General features: G+C 30.8%; 1 protein-coding gene across 1 annotated transcript; it reads left to right on the forward strand.

Annotated features, from left to right (window-relative positions):
* Positions 1 to 703: 703 nt before the first annotated feature.
* Positions 704 to 5952, forward strand: LOC119568038 (phospholipase DDHD1-like; the record flags this gene model as incomplete). Its single annotated transcript, XM_037916426.1, is given in 3 exon segments — positions 704 to 912; positions 2089 to 2187; positions 2920 to 5952. Coding segments are annotated over 3 exon segments (487 nt in total), but the record flags the coding sequence as incomplete, so codon positions are not given.
* Positions 5953 to 12500: the final 6548 nt, after the last annotated feature.

Here is a 12500-nt window from a genome sequence, read left to right on the forward strand (position 1 = left end):
GAATGATTACCTAAAGGTAACCGGATCTCGTGAAAGGAACTGGGGACCCTACCACGTACTAAACTCCAAGAGCATCACAACATGAAAACTCCCATTAAGTATCATGCTGTGACCATGGGGGCTCAGACATGAAACTACCGTTAAAAGAAGATATATATATATAATATATGTATATATATATATATAAAATTATATATATATATATATTTATATATAAAAATATATAATTTTATATACACATATACATACATATATACTTACATACCATATACATATATTCATAAATTCTTATATTCTTTTCTTATATATCTATATTCTATATTCAATATTCATATATTCATATATTCATATTTATATATTCATATATGCATATTTATATATATATATATATATATATATTAATATATAATATATATATATATATATATATATATATATATATATGCACACACACAACAATACATACATATATACATACATATATACTTAAATACATACATATACATATCTACATATACATATGATCATATATATATATATATATATATATATATATATATATATATATATATATATATAAAATTTTATAATATAGATATATATATTATATTTTGTGTTGTGTTGTGTGTGTGTGTGTGTGTGTGTATGTGTGTGTATTCCATTTCCTTCTACAAGCTTCTGCATTTCTGTTTTTGCCAAGCAGAATCGAGCCTCTCCTGTGCCAGCAGTACTCGAGCATTGCACCAGTGGTAATCCACTCATACAATGCTGCGGAGAAGATTCCTTACAATGACCTCCCCCTTGAACCAATCATCGTTCCCAAGGACAAGGACAAAGACCGAGATGCAATTGATCGAAATGACTCGGGGAATAACACACCTGTCTCCTCTGTACCAAGCACACCTAGTAAAGGTTAGTGAAAAATACAATGCCTTTTTTTTATGTTCTTTTTTTCAACTTTTTTATATTTTTAACCTGAAGCTGCTGGGGATGGCATGTACATGTTTGTTGTACCCACAGTAAGTTTAATTTATTAATTATTTTTACACATAGATGGCTCCACAAGTATTAAATCACCATTGAGCCAATTATATTTACTACCTGTCTCTCCTGTTTTCCCTTTTCCTTGATTTTCAAAAATAATTTCTGGTGTCCAGTGTTGCTTTTTTTTTTTTTTTTTTTTTGTGTGTGTGTGTGTGTGTGTGTGTGTGTGTGTGTGTGTGTGTGTGTGTGTGTGTGTGTGTGTGTGTGTGTGTGTGTGTGTGTAGTAATGTCAGTAACACTGTGATAAATGTAATGTCTATAATAAAAATATCATCGATATTGATAGCATTAATAAAAGATTGTTTTTCCGAAAACTCAAGGAAAGGTGAAATCAGACGAGGTCACAAAGTCAACTAATTGACTCCTTTGTGGCTAAGCACTGGCAGAGCCATCTATGTGCAGAGACATTTTACAAAACAATACCACAGTGAATTCTTCATTTTCCAGGAGACTTTGGGTTAGTGGTGAACTAATGGGAGTGATTTCTGTGATAATCTCTGCTCACATTATTCAAACCCTCTAGGATAGGAAATTAATTGCCAAATGGGTGAAGAAAGTACATAAAGTATTTTTCCTTCTCTTTTTTGTTTTTTTTTAAGTTTCCTTTCCATTTTTCATCTTCCTTTTTGAGCTTGCTGTATTCTTCTCTGATTCTGTCAGTGAAATTATGAACAATTTACAGTTCTTTTTGCTACATATTATTTAATGATTTGTCTGACAGATATAAGAAGTAGCTATATATAGATTTTCCCCCCCATATTTTATGACAGACTTACAGTCACAACTTATAGTTACAATTTCCTATTACAATTTGCAATTACTTCCATAAAGGCAAACTACTTTGTCTGGTCAGAGTGACTAGAGTGTGAAGCTTTATTCCTGGGAATGACTTTCAATACCTGCTATTAGTTATCACTTACAGTCACAGATTACCATTATGATTTACAGTTACAGTTTATTTTATGATTTGCTATTACAGTGATAATTTACAGCTACAACATGTGCACAGGTTCATGCTTCAGTAAAAGCAAATTTGTCTATCAGGTGCGGCCAGTACATGGAGCTGGTGGGGTCTTGTAAAAGGCTCGAAGAAGCCTGACTCTGCTAGCCAAGACACCAGCTTAGCCTTACAGGATGTGAGAGGTCAGATGGGTGGTTAATTACATCCTTCCTTTTTATCATAACAACTTATTTGAGATAATAACTTGATAAATTTACATGATACAATGGCTTCATGAAGTTATTTCATAAAATAACATGAAACTTGCTTGATTTATATACTAAGGAATTTGATGGAAAGACTTTACTTGATAAAAGAATTTAAGGGATTTATTTGATAGTGACCTAGTAAATTGCTTAATAGTTGAAGGTAATAGAATAACTACATTTGAAACTTTGACACTAATATCTTACAACTTGTCAATTAAATACATATGCATTTTCTCATACTAGTCTCATCATTTTATTTACATAACCATATACAGAAAATCTTTAAAAAATATATATATTAATAAGAGTGTGAATTTTCACAATTTATGATACAAGATTAATTTCTTATATAATTTCAAAAAGTTATTTACATACTTTGCATCCGGGAATCATACCTATTTATTCATCTTTTAGGGGCATTGGCCAGTGTGAACTGATTATATTTGGTTGTTGTATGTTATATCTGTTATTGTAGATTGTATTTATTGACACTTTTCTTACTTTGAGTTATAAGCTTATTCTCAGAAACCCACTACATATCAAGTTAAAGCTCAAAAAATAATGGAATGCTCAAGGCAGGGCTATCTTTAAAGTTACTTGGTATCATGATATAGCTTGAAAAGGTATAGCAAATTTCCCTAACCCCAGAGTGTGCATCACAAACAGGGCTGGCGGATCGCATTGACTTTGTGCTGCGGGAGGGGAGCATGGAGAGCAGCTACATCTCGGCCATCACATCACATACCTCGTACTGGAGCAACTACGATGTGTCGCACTTCTTGCTGAACATCCTGTACCCTGACATCCAGCCAACCTCCAGTAAGCCCGAGGTCATCAAGCCTTAAATGAATCTCCTTACACTGATCCCTCTGTCAGTCAGTCGCTCTAATGCCTAGTGCAGTTTTGACTGTGAGATGGAAGTTAGCCAGTTTTTGCACGACAGCGGGCATGAGTTACAAAAGATAATAATCAGTGGTGATTTGCATCTAGCCTAGGTATGGCGAGTTTTTAATTTTTTTAAGTGTATATTTGTTGGTGTTGTTTTTTTGTAATGGGCATTAGTCAGCGATCTGTGCAGATGAATAACCATGTGTAAGAAATTGCCTTCTTGTGAATTAAGCTATGGTAAGTGAGGATGGAGATCTGCGCAGATCGGAAACAGTGGTAAGACTGCGATATTTCCGCCAAAGGGATGCCTCGCAGAGCCAAGGGAAGCATGAGCTGAAGGTGCATGGGGTGGGTGGCACTGGTGCCTACAGCATGTGCAGCTGAAAGTCCTTAGCATATTGTACTGGATACCAGGGTCTTTTTTGCAAAGTTGTATTTGGCATCTTAGGCTGATAACTACAGATGATGAGTACATTTTAAATAGCTTTTACAAACAGACAGAGTGAGATGAAATTAAATCTTTTTTATACATATATGTTAAGACTGTGATACAGTAAACCCTCACCATAGGCAGAGAAAGGCAGGATTGGTGAAATAGGATTTAGTTGAAGCTACCACTTTTGTCACTGTGATGTTGATTCCATTGATATTAATCACTCCATCATGATATCTATAGAAGCACAACAGAGATAATTTATTTGATGATAAACAGCTTGTATGAGTAATTAAGCTTTGGTCTGGTTTATATGCAAAAATATTCAAATGTTGAGAGTTTCAAGTGTGTGTCTTAAGCCTTAAAAAGATTGGACATCAAGTATGTTTTGTAGTTTTGAGACTTGGGATAAGATTGAAATATGAAAGATGCAGATGCATGTATGAAAATACTGAACTACTTCTTTCTGTTATATTTTGATTTTTTAGAGCAGGTGAAGCAGATACTAGCTTCCATTATAAGCAGACATTTTTTCTCTCAATATTTTCCAAATCTTATAAACAAAACTCATAAACGTATATTGGTAGCCTGTTCTATAAATTGTATTTAAAATACCAAAAAGCAAAGGTCATATGTAACCCAAAAAGCCCATTAAAAAGAATGTTGTATGGAATGTAGAAAGGTTTTCTTGAAAAGATAGGACTGTCAATCTGTCATGAGGAGAATAAAGCAAAGTTATGTTGAATACTGACTTTGTAGTGTAGTAAGACACTGTAATCTGATGCTATTGTGAGGGTTATTGTATTGTGTATGGACTAGCCAGTGACATGCCTGCATTTCTAAGAGTTGTGTATATGTTGAAGTGTTATTATATACTGTCTAATGAGCTCATGGTTTACTGTCTTACTTTATGATAGTATCACAGATTAACGAAACACTATCTTCTTTTCTATCTGTTTTTTATCTTTTGAAGTTCTTTTGCCGAATGTATGAGGCAAAGCTTTTTGGTAAAGTAAGAGGATACATTTTAGCTTTTAGGACATAACTGACAAAGCTGAATGAACTCTTTCATTCTTTCTCTTGCAGCTAAATTTCATCAAATGGTATGCTAATGTGTGATGAGGGAGAGACCGGCTCAGTGTAATAGGGAAGTCTGTTTCGCTTTGAGTACTTAAGGGTGAAAGTCCCATCAAGTGTTACAGTGACAGGGAGTCATGATCATGACTATGGGATCAGTGACACTCTCTGCCATTGCAATCTGAGAGAAGTGTTAACATTATGTGTTGATGATGGTAAACCCTTGAACTGATAGTCTTTGGTCTGTCTGTTTGGTAGTGAATTCCTTACATTTCTGATTAAAGTTAAAGGTGTATGTGTGTGTGTGTGTGTGTGTGTGTGTGTGTGTGTGTGTGTGTGTGTGTGTGTGTGTGTGTGTGTGTGTGTGTGTGTGTGTGTGTGTGTATGTGTGTGTGTATGTGTGTGTGTGTGTGTGTGTGTGTGTGTGTGTGTGACATGGATGTGAGTACATGAGCATTTATATGCATGTATGTCCATAAGTTTCATGTGTTTGTACACATGCTAAAAAAGTTAATGTGCAAAACTTAGTGACTTCATTAGGGAAAAAAAAAGTATTTGGCAACAGAATTAAGGAATAATCAGTACATACTGTGTAACTGACTCATATTTATCAAAGAGATACAAAATACCAGTAATTCTAAAATTATTTCATTTGATGTATTATGATATAACAAAATAGTTAAGGGAACGAAAACATACTCTGTCAACAGATGCATATAATTGCTCTATGACACCTCATAGTTCATTCCTTACAAAAAAAAGCCATATTATTGATTCAGATAATTTGATGCTTAATATCCTTATACAAGTTAGTTAGACTAAATATTGTAGATTAATTTTATTAATAATGCCCAATAAAATAGAATGCTTATTAGAGCTCACACCAATATGAAATATTCAATACTTGACCTCTGTTAAGTAATTAACTATCTTCCATAGCAATAATTGAGTGTTTTGTAATATTCCATACACACTCATCCAGAATAGTAGAGTGGTCAGTTAGTCAATTCAGATTGATAGTTTTATCAAATATATATGACTTATAGCTTAAGCATTAATGGATTAATATATTACTATTAGTATTATTTTCATAAGATACTTCCCTTCATAAAGTGTTTAGGAAAATATGCAGTGAAGTAAGGTTGCAAGGTACTACTTTTCTGAATGAAAGTTATTGTATTTTACACATTCACATTTTTTTGATAACTATACATACATTGTGTGTGTGTGTGTGTGTGTGTGTGTGTGTGTGTGGTGTGTGTGTGGTGTGTGTGTGTGTGTGTGGTGTGTGTGTGTGTGTGTGTGTGTGTGTGTTGTGTGTGTGTGTGTGTGTGTGTGTGTGTGTATGTATGTGTGTGTGTGTGTGTGTGTGTGTGTGTATGTGTGTGTGCACTCACGCGTCCGCACACATGCGCACATTCACTCATGATGGGGCATAGCCAGGATTTTAAAAAGGAGAGGCATGTATGATTGAAAATGGGTTTGGCAAGTATAGCTTTCATACAGAAAAGGTCTGTGATTTTTTCTCTTACACCCTATGTGACTGACCTATTTATCTTTGTGTTGCCAGTGATTTATAAAAGTCAGTGGTGGACTCTTAAGGGGGCTTATACCTCCTGGCTATGCCACTACTCATGTTTTCTTTATGAATGTATGGAAGCTGTTGGATTTTTAGACATTATTTTGACCATCATGCATACAGTATGTAGTAAACCAACTTTTGTGTATGCAGTTTGAGTGACTAAAGTTGTACACAAGCTGCAGTTCCTACAAGAAAGAGGAATCATTTTTATTAGTATTATTCTTTAATCTTTTGTAAATTGAAAAAAGTACAATTTGTCAAGATTGGTAATGACATGTAGTTTTCTAGGAGCATCTAGTCATTATTATGTATATAGAAGTAGTTTTATGACACTAGTACTAAAATTGTGAAGGACTTGTAAGTGATTCGACAGTGTTCTTAAGGTGGCCTGTCTCAGGTATTGAGATAAGTATCAGTATTTCAAAGGCAGAAACAGACAAACAAACAAAAGCAGCAAAATTGAAATACTTCTTAATTCACTGATTCATTCTGATGTGTGTATACAGATGTTCTTTTTGTTTGTTTTCTTTTTTCACCCATAGCATTAACATATCATTTATAGAAAAGTAAATGCAATAATATCAAGTAATTTAAACTTTTCATTTTGGATTCAGCTTTTAGTTCCCACCACCAGCCTTGAGTTTTACGAAAGTCACACAGGAGTCACTCACTGATTTGCCACTCACAGCCTCCTTTGTGTGGTACCCAATGAGTGCTTGAAAACCCATGTCGATTTCCCTTAACCCCCAGTTGCGGTCACGGTGATACTTCAAAGAGCTCACATAGTTCGCTAGATGTTCTTAGCTTACATTAACTTTTACTGGTAAAGGAGTCCCATAGCCTGATATGCTCAGCATGGGGCTGACACTAGTCTGTGATATGCTCGAAGCCTCCCTCTGGTCCCTTAGCTACAGTCCACGGTTGTTAATCCTGCCGAGTCTCTCTGCTAAAGCTCAGTCCGCAGCAAAGGAATTACGGAGAAAACGAATAAATTTAATAGCCTAATAAATAGGTAAAAAGGAGTAAGATATGAAAAGACATATATATTTTCTTTTGGCTTTTAGTTGAAAAAAATATCTAAATACTATTGCTAGTGTTGACTGTTTGAGTTTGGACAAGAAGAAGACACTTAAAAGTTTTTATGCGTATGTATTTATATGTCATGAATAATGAAAATAATATGGATGGATTACTGATGGTTGACTGTGCTTAGGATTTGTCCTTGTTAGTGAATAACAATTATTTATACAGGAAGAAAGAGAACATACTTATAAGATACCAAGGAAATCATGAAAGAAAGAAGTAGAATTTTAAGAAAAAAAAGCAAAAAAGAAGAAAAAAAACACACAAAAAGAAGAAACAAGAATAGTACTACAATCATGAGAATTTGCAAATCCAAAAGCAAGGAGAGAAAAATTGGGAAGTCAGGGAAAAACTGTGTGAACTTTCAAGAGCAAAATAAAGAGTTAGACCAAGTCACTTCAATCTGCCCTCAAGGTTGTGATATATCAGAGTAGGTTGTGCATATGTAAGTTGCTGTGGTTAGACTGCAAGAAAAAGAAAAAAGTGAAGATAACCTGTATTAATGTTCATATAATACTTTTCTGCATGTTTAGGTTAGTTTCCTGTCTATGGCTCATATACCTTTATCTATACACTGGGAGGTTGGGCTTTAATGTTAATTTGAGATCTAGATAATGTATCTTTGCCTCAAGGAAATTAAGGTTAAAAAAAGTCTTTGGATCGTTTTCTTTTTAAAGGGATATTTAAACTCAAAAGATAGGAGATTCAAAAGGTTTTACACAACAATGTGTGTGTTGTGTTTGTTTGTTTGTTTTTGTTTTTTAATTTGACATTGTTTTGAATTGATGTGGATATTATCTGTAAATGTATGTTATGTATTATTAATTATAATAATATATATTTTATATATATATATATATATATTATATTATTTTTTATGAGTTATCCCATATATAATATATATATATATATGTATTATTATATTATATTTATATTAAAATATATATTATTATTATATAATATATACTATTATTAAAAAATACATCATATATTTATATATCATTTATATATATTTATTATACACAAAATAAAAGGTAAAACTTAAATTCATATAAAATTATAATATAATATATAATATATATATTTTTTTAATATATATATATATAAAAAATTATATTATATATATATATATATTATATATTATATTATATTATAATATATATATATTTATATATAATTAATATATATATTATAATATATATTTTATTATTATATTATATTATATAATATATTAAATTTTTAATATTATTAAAAATATATATATATTCATTTCACTAATAGTAGATACTAGATATAAATTTATATTATTATGATAGATAATTAATTTTATTAATTATTATATATATATATCATATATATATATATCTATATATTATATGTCTATTTTCTATAATATTTATATTATATATATTATTTATCTAATTTTTAATCTTATCTTCTATAATTAATATTAAAATATATAATTTTATATTTTTCTATAAATTTATAAGTGTGTCCATATACTTATATTATATGGTATTTATATATATAATTCTATTATTATATATCTATTTAATATATTTAAATAATAATATTCTATATAAAAGTATTAATTAATAACCTTTATTATATTTTTACTTTATTCATGTGTGTGAACCATTATATCTTCTTTAGATTTATATATATCTATTATATTATTAATATATATGTATTTATAATAGTATATATATTATATATAAATATTATATCTAATTAATTTAAAAATTATTCTTTCATCTATATATATATATTATATCTAGGGATATATACTTTATATATTTCATCACTATTTTATATAATGTGCGTGTGAGCGTGGTTGTGTGTGTGGGGGTTTTGTGTGTGTGTGTTGTGTGTGGTGTGTTGTGTGTGTGTGTGTGTGTGTGTGGTGTGTGTGTGTGGTGTTGTGGTGTGTGGTGTGTGTTGTGTGTGGGGTTGTATGTTATTATCTATATATATTTATCTATATTTATTTATTTTATATTTTATCATATATATATTATATATGTTGAATGTACTATATCTGATTTCAACTGTGATTTGACTTTGAGAATAGAACTTAGTGAAGATAATAGTTGTGGTCTTGTACCATGTGCATGAGCAGTATACTGACTACGTTGAAATTAACAACAGAGAAAAGGTTATGCCAGTTTTGTAAATTTCTTAAACTCTCACTCTTTATCATTTAAATTATATTTATCTTAAAAAAATGATTAAGCATTACATTTCTTCCCTCAAAAGTTTCAGGTTTTTAAAATCACCACTGTGGAAGTTTACAGACTAGTTCTGTCTCTTCATTATTTATATACCCTGGGGCCTTCAAAGAGAACAATCATATCTGTCAGCCATTCCATTTTTCAGTGCACAAAAAATATGAATTAAAATGAGTTATATCGTAATGCAAGATATTTGTTATCAGAAATACATAATTCTGATGATATATTATCAAGATCTAAATTAGATACCTTGCATTGTAGAATTAATCATTTTCTTTCATATCATTTTCCGATTTCTTAACAGGAAATCTTTTCAACTGTAATACAGCCAATTATAGCATATTTTACTTGCTTGTGTTTTTGTTATTATTATTTACAGTTTTATACTAGTTGTTCTTGCAACTTATTTGCTTACTTTTTATAAAATAGGGAGTGAAAGTATTGAAACTTCCCCCTCCCAAAGGACTTTGATATACATATTATTTGAAACAGTTTTGTCTCTTTAGATACAGTGTCACTTGCACATGGTGCCAAAATGATATTGATACCCTTATGTGCATTTCACAGAAGAGACATAAGAAGAGCTTCCTTTTTGTAAAAAAAAAGGAAAAAAAAAAAAAAATCTTCAGCATTTTGACAAAAGCTCTTTATGGAGTGGAGATCAGGTTCTTTGAATTCTGTATGTCTGGCAAGTTGATGCAGGATTCTCAGACGTGTGTGTGTGTGTATACATATACATATACATATGCATACATATACATATACACAAACACATACACATACACATACAAATACACATATACATATACATAAACATAAACATAAACATATACATATATATATAATATATATATATTATTATATATATAATATATTATATATAATATTTTTTTATATATATATTATATATTATTTTATATATATATATTTTTAATATCTATATATACACACACACACACACACACACAAAACACACACACACACACACACACACAACACCACACACACACACACACAACACCACACACACACACACATTATATATATATACACACACACACACATATATATATATATATATACACACACACACACTATATATATATATATATATATATATTTATTTATTTATTTGTTTGTTTGTTTGTTTATAAATCCACACTCAATAACTGTCTTCTGCGATGTTTTAGGTCACTGTTATGTGTGCAAAGAGTAATCCATTTTCTCCTATTCTTGCTTTGAGAGCATGGCCATTTGAATGACTCCACTAATCATTCTTCCACATTCTACACAAAGTCCTTTCTTTCTAAATTAATGAACCCCTTCCCTGAATTGTTATACCTGAATACTGTAAGTTATAGAATATGCTATATTTGAAAGCTGGCTGATATGATGGTAACCCCATGGCAGGGCTAAGACCTCATTTTACATGTCTAAATTTTAACATAGTAAAAGATATATAGCAAAGGTCAAGCATGTTAGGTGATACAAATGAAAATGGTAGAACTGTATTTCATTGTACTTAACAGTTTCTCAAAAAAAAAAAAAAAAGTTTCTGCATGTTGTAGCCTTAGTATATATCAATTCAGTATTTCAGAGTAAACCTAGGTTAGTTCTTCTCTCTTATATCCTATTATATGGTTTACTATCGTTATTCTCAATATAGAAAGAGCACGTTTTGTCAGTTCCAGCCGGTTGTTGAAAGAAAAAAAATAATAATGGAGGGAAACTCCTGCTGCATATACAGGAAAGATATTTTTAAGAAATATCAAAAAGAAATAAAAAATATCTTAAGAATCTATTCTGACATCTCTTATTTTGTTGATAAACTTGCCATTAATGTTTCTTCTGAAGGTTAACCTGTACAGTCAGTAAAATTTATTTGTCAATGCAAATTATCTTAAAAATTTAATTGGTTGATTAATTGATTTCTGATTATTTGTATTATCTCCCCTTTTTTCCCCCTGCAAAGGTACACTAAACATTGGAGACAGTCATCCTTAGGAAACAGACTTAAGCAGACAATCAGAAATCACAGTACTCTAAAGATGATATGATTGATACAATTTCTATATTGGTTGTATTAAAAATCATGCCAAAAATTTTATATTAAATAGAAATCTCACAGACTTCTTCTTAGACTTTTTAAACAGGTGTAATCATAGTATTAATGATATTTCATAAAGTAAGATGGGTTAGCAGATGTGTAGTGAGGTATGTATTTTAAAAACTATATGCCAGTTATGTCATGACAACTGCAAGGACATAAGGGAGTACTCACAAAGGAGTCTGATTATCAAGAATCCTTCATACCGTAAGACGTTTGCCATCATAATTAATGTTGTTAGACTGCAGAGCATCAGTTTTGCTTTCAAATAGCATAGCAAAATATATCTTTCATGGGCTATCATAAAATAGGCAGCACAGATAATCAATGTACCATAGGGCTTGTAGTCTTGTTGTAGGGGACTAAAAGTGTTAGTTCTCTTCATTCTCATGCCTTTTGGAATAATGGATGGATAGCATTTATTATTGGATTCAGGAAGAATAGTTTTGTGTACATGTACCTTTTTCTCTAATTTATCTTACTTGTTTCAGTTATATTTGGATAACTGTTTATTTCTGATGTATTGTAAATATATTTCCTCATTCATTTCTTTCCTTTCATTTTTTGTAAAGAGAGTTTGGATAGGACTAGTGACTTCGCTGTATGTTACAAGTTTGATGACCAACATAATCAAAAACTGATAAAGAAGTTGAATAATTTTCTTTGCTGTTTTTTAATGAATATTTTATTTTTTTATGAGAGAGGAAAGAGAAATTATCCCCCCCCCCAAATACATATTGATTTATTTATTTTTACCAATTTCTTGGTTAATATATGTATGTGTATGTTATTGTATAATCAATTTTATAAAGATATCTTGCATACACTGTCTGCTTTCAAAATTTA

Source organism: Penaeus monodon, chromosome 43, assembly GCF_015228065.2.
Source record: "Penaeus monodon isolate SGIC_2016 chromosome 43, NSTDA_Pmon_1, whole genome shotgun sequence".
Classification (NCBI taxonomy): domain Eukaryota; kingdom Metazoa; phylum Arthropoda; class Malacostraca; order Decapoda; family Penaeidae; genus Penaeus; species Penaeus monodon.